At 53.6% G+C, this 4,035-nt stretch overlaps 1 protein-coding gene across 1 annotated transcript; it reads left to right on the top strand.

The window, feature by feature from the left end:
* The first annotated feature begins 1,205 nt into the window (after window positions 1–1,205).
* On the top strand, window positions 1,206–4,035 carry LOC116838807 (cystatin-like). The gene is made up of 3 exons (XM_032804310.2): window positions 1,206–1,526; window positions 2,289–2,408; window positions 3,636–4,035. The coding sequence occupies exons 1-3, from the start codon at window positions 1,224–1,226 to the stop codon at window positions 3,720–3,722; spliced, it is 510 nt and encodes a 169-aa protein (XP_032660201.2). The 5' UTR covers window positions 1,206–1,223; the 3' UTR covers window positions 3,723–4,035.

Here is a 4,035-nt window from a genome sequence, read left to right as displayed (position 1 = left end):
ACCATCAAAGGGTAATAATTATGCACCAGCGTTGTTGTTTTTAGTGAAATTCCACTTCAATCAAACACACTGGTTTAGATAAACCACTAAAGAAGTTTATTAATTAGAGAAAGATAGATTTTAAGTGGTAGGCATAAAGATCAGAATTGGTTGTACAAGAAATAAAAGGTAAACGCATTCTAAATCCTAAACTTTATCAAGCAAGATTTGCAACAAACAGCTTTTCTCACTCTCCCACATGTTGAAAGCAGTTTTATAGTTCTTAGCACACAGGCTGGATTTCCTTCCCAGCCTGGGCCCAATTTCCTCAGTTCAAAGTCTTTCAAGCATCTCGTTGCCATCGGTTAAGATGGGAGAAGACGAGTGCTTAGGGGTCCATTCCAACCCCTTTTTATATCCTGACCATCCTTGCTGAGTCCTGGGGTCAGGCAGCCCCAGGGATGTATGTGCTGGAGCAAGTGTCTTTCAGGTGAATAGTAAATCTCTTGTTTACAGTTCCCTAGCTGGTGAATGGCTGGTGATGGTCATCTAAGACCTGACTGGGAGTTGGTCATCTCTTTGTTGTCACTTTGTTGCCAGTGTGGTGTTTCCCAGACCTACCTGTTGCAGGAACAAATATAGAGCCAAATTGCAGAACTCCACATACAATGTGGACACTCACATTTTAACAGGACAATATTCAGCAGACCAGCACTTTTCTAATGCTGCCTCCCCAGGCACACTTTGTATCAGATCATCTCATTAAGATTTGTCATCATTTCATAAAAGTGGTGACCACAATAGTGTAGACTGTCACAGATGTGTTTCCCTATCGTCAAGAGGGCCTTTTTCGCCGAGGCAGGGACCCCCCCAGCGGGCAGGGCTCCACCCGGCAGCTAGCAGGGCTCCCTGTTAGGGGATGTTTCTCCATCTGCTGTACGTGGGGCTCTCTACTGGGCGCAGGGCTCTCCTAGGACTGGCCACACCCATGGACACCAGTGGGCCCATCCAGCCTGGCATCACGTCTGTGACAGTGGCCATTGCCAGTTGCTTCAGAGGAAGGTGCAAGAAATCTCCCACCTAATGGGGAATTCTGGGATGGCCTGCCCCACAAAGGCCCTTTTCCCCTGGCTGAATCAAGCCCTGAGGGTTTAGTTCCCATCTATTCTTGGGTCTTATGTAATGGAGGGCGACATTTTCCTATCCCTTCTGGGTGCGGCCATCAGGAGTAGGGCTCCCTCCCCATGTGGGTGGGGCCATCCCAGGGGGTGGGGCTCCCTGCCTATATCTTATCACCCCATCCCCAGCTGTGGCCATTCTCAGCCATGGCGTTCCCTGTAGCAGTGGCAGGTCCCGGGCTGTGCTTCCTCCTCCTCCTGGGGGTTCCCCTCACTCTGGAAACCTCTGTTGCTGGGGGGCTGGACAATGTGCCAGTGTCAGACCCAGAAGTCCAGCAGGCAGCACAAGTAGCCGTAAAGACCTACAATGACCTCAATAACTGCATGTACTACACGCAGGGGGAGAAGGTGCTGAGCGCCCAGAGACAGGTGAGTGGATGCAGGTGTTACAGGGGGCAGGGGAGGGGAGCAGGGCTGTGTGTGCTGTGGGTGCAGCTCCGAATGAGGGGGTCCGGTGGGGCTGGGATCCAGGGGGGCAGAGTTGCAGTAAGGCTGCAGGGTGTGGGTGGAAGTGATCTGGTGGCACTTGGACCTAGGGGGAGGGGAGCTATAGTTGGGACCCGCAGTGGGGGTGGGCAATGAGGCTGGCACCTAGGTGTCCCGCTGCCCCAACACCACTGAAAACCCAGCCCAAGGCTTTCCCAGCTGAGCCCCACAGTGGGAGACCCTTTGGCTAACTTTGCCCTTTCTCCTCATTCCCTGCTCCTTGCTCTGTGACACGGGGATGGGCACTAATACCCCAGGGCGCTGGGAGCAAATCCCCTGAGGCCTGCAAATAGGGTGACAAGATGGCAAGTGTGAAAAATCAGGACAGGAGCGGGGGGTAATAGGAACCTGTATAAGAAAAAGGCCCAAAAATCGGGACTGCCCCTATAAAAAATCAGGACATCTGGTCACCCTACCTGCAAAGGGCTTTGAACCTGGATCATAGCCCGAATGGGACAGACTGACACCCTCTCCCCCACCCCCACAACTGCCTTTGCTTGGACACGGCCTAAGAGGCAGTGTGTGACAATGGGGAGGCTCAGAACTCAGCCCCTTATATTTCCTGCTATTCAGGGACAGGGGGCGGGGCTGGGGGGGGTCATGCTGGGACTCATCCCCAGGCCGGGCTCCTCAATCTCCCTCCAGGTCACATCCGGGGTCGTGCTACATCTGACCATGGAGCTGGTGCAGACACTGTGCAGGAAAAGCCAAAGTCCCATTGTAGAGCTCAAGAAGTGCCTCCTGCCGCCCCCGTCCCAGCAGAAGGTGAGAGGACGGGACTGGGCCTATTCGGGGTTCAGTTCCTGGATTTGGAGCACCAGTTTGGTTTGCCAAGAATTGATTTTCTGTGACGATTATTTAAAGCCACGTCCCCACCAGTGAGATCAGGGTGTGGGAGTCCCCTCATGCCGGGCACTGGGTGGAGACAAGCTGAAGGACACTCCCCACAATAAAGCCCTTCCCATCTAACTGAACAAGCAGTGGGAAGGAGAAGAGGGGCCCAGATGAGGGAGGGGCTCACACTCACTGTTGCTCTGGCTGAGGGGTCCGGGTTCCGCTCTCTGCAGGGTGCTGCTTTCGAGAGCAAAGGGAAACATTTCCATTGGGTCTAAACCCTGTAAATCTGTATCATCATCATCCGCTCCTAACTAGCGGGGCCCAGCTCTGCCCCAATTCCACACTGCGGTGGGGGTGGGAGGCAGCTCAGCCAGAATCTATTGCGAGCCTGATTGCAACCAACCCAACCTCTGCTGGCCTTGGAGAAGGTGCAGAAGGGGGGCTAGGGCTGGGGATTTGCTTGGTGTGGTGCAGAGGGAGGTGGCCTGGAGCCCTTTGCTATTCCTGCCCTTGCTCCTTTCCCAGCCCAATCCACCTCCAAGACCAGCCGGCTCTTTATGTATCGAACTGGAGGGTAAAAAGCAGGAGTTGCTGGGCACAGAATGGGAGGGAGGTTAAAACCTGGCATTGCCTGAGCTGGGAGCTGATTCTGGGGCAAGGGCAAGGAACTGCTGGGCATGGCAGAGTCACAAGGATGGGGAGTGGGGAGGTCACTTACCTGAGGCCCAGGGAAGCTGGGTTTTATTCCCTGCTCTGCCAGACTCCCTGTGTGAGCCTGAGCCAGTCGCTTCCCCTCTCTGTGCCTTGGTTTCCCCATCTGTAGAATGGAGCTAGTAGCACTGGCCTGCCGCCCAGCGTGGGTGAGAGGGTAAACACACAAAATACAGGGGTGTGGACATACCGGACACTGAGCTTAGTTAGCTCTTCAGCTGATTTTATGCCCCACAAATCCACAGCATCTTGCCACTGCACACACAGCAATGACTTTAGCTTCACACGCCCCTCCCACATTTAACCAGTGGGGAAACTGAGGCACAGAGACACGTGAGTTAACCAAGGTCATGCTGTGAGGCTTGGGGGAAGAGGACAACTGGGTTTTACTGGCAACTCCTCTGAGAGTCACCCCCATTCTAATGTGCTTCATTCCACCCCTAGAAAGTGCGCTGTAACTTCCAAGTCTGGTCTCAGCCCTGGCTCAAGAAGACACAGATAGAGCAGCAATGCAAGTCGGTTGGTCACTGAGCCCTGCTCTGGCTCACACCAAGATGACCATGAGCCAAAACGTCTGCTCCACCATCAAAGCTTTGCAGGGGACAGGCCGTCTCCATCTTGCACTTCTTTTTTCTACTCCCCCAGCGTTATTCCCAGCACGTGGCAGGAGATCAGTGTCTTGAATCCAAACTGGGGTTGGAAATCAACCAATTCCTCTGCTTCCGAGCTGATTTCTAATCCTGTTTAATGACAAAACTGGAGCCTCTCGGCTCCTTCTGTTACCACTGGGTCTTGGATCTGCTTCACTAGCAGCAATAAACCACTTTACTGCAGCATCTCACCA

This window comes from Chelonoidis abingdonii, chromosome 17 (assembly GCF_003597395.2).
Source record: "Chelonoidis abingdonii isolate Lonesome George chromosome 17, CheloAbing_2.0, whole genome shotgun sequence".
NCBI lineage: Eukaryota > Metazoa > Chordata > Testudines > Testudinidae > Chelonoidis > Chelonoidis abingdonii.
Note: the sequence above shows the minus strand (reverse complement) of the source record. Positions and strands in the feature narration are given on the sequence as shown.

What these genes read in the sequence shown, in the direction of transcription:
- LOC116838807 (XM_032804310.2), top strand. Translation starts at nt 1,224, where the DNA reads ATGTGGGTGGGGCCATCCCAGGGGGTGGGGCTCCCTGCCTATATCTTA. An exon ending in TGCTGAGCGCCCAGAGACAG is followed by an intron (nt 1,527 to 2,288) that starts GTGAGTGGATGC and finishes ATCTCCCTCCAG; the next exon opens with GTCACATCCGGGGTCGTGCT. An exon ending in CGCCCCCGTCCCAGCAGAAG is followed by an intron (nt 2,409 to 3,635) that starts GTGAGAGGACGG and finishes TTCCACCCCTAG; the next exon opens with AAAGTGCGCTGTAACTTCCA.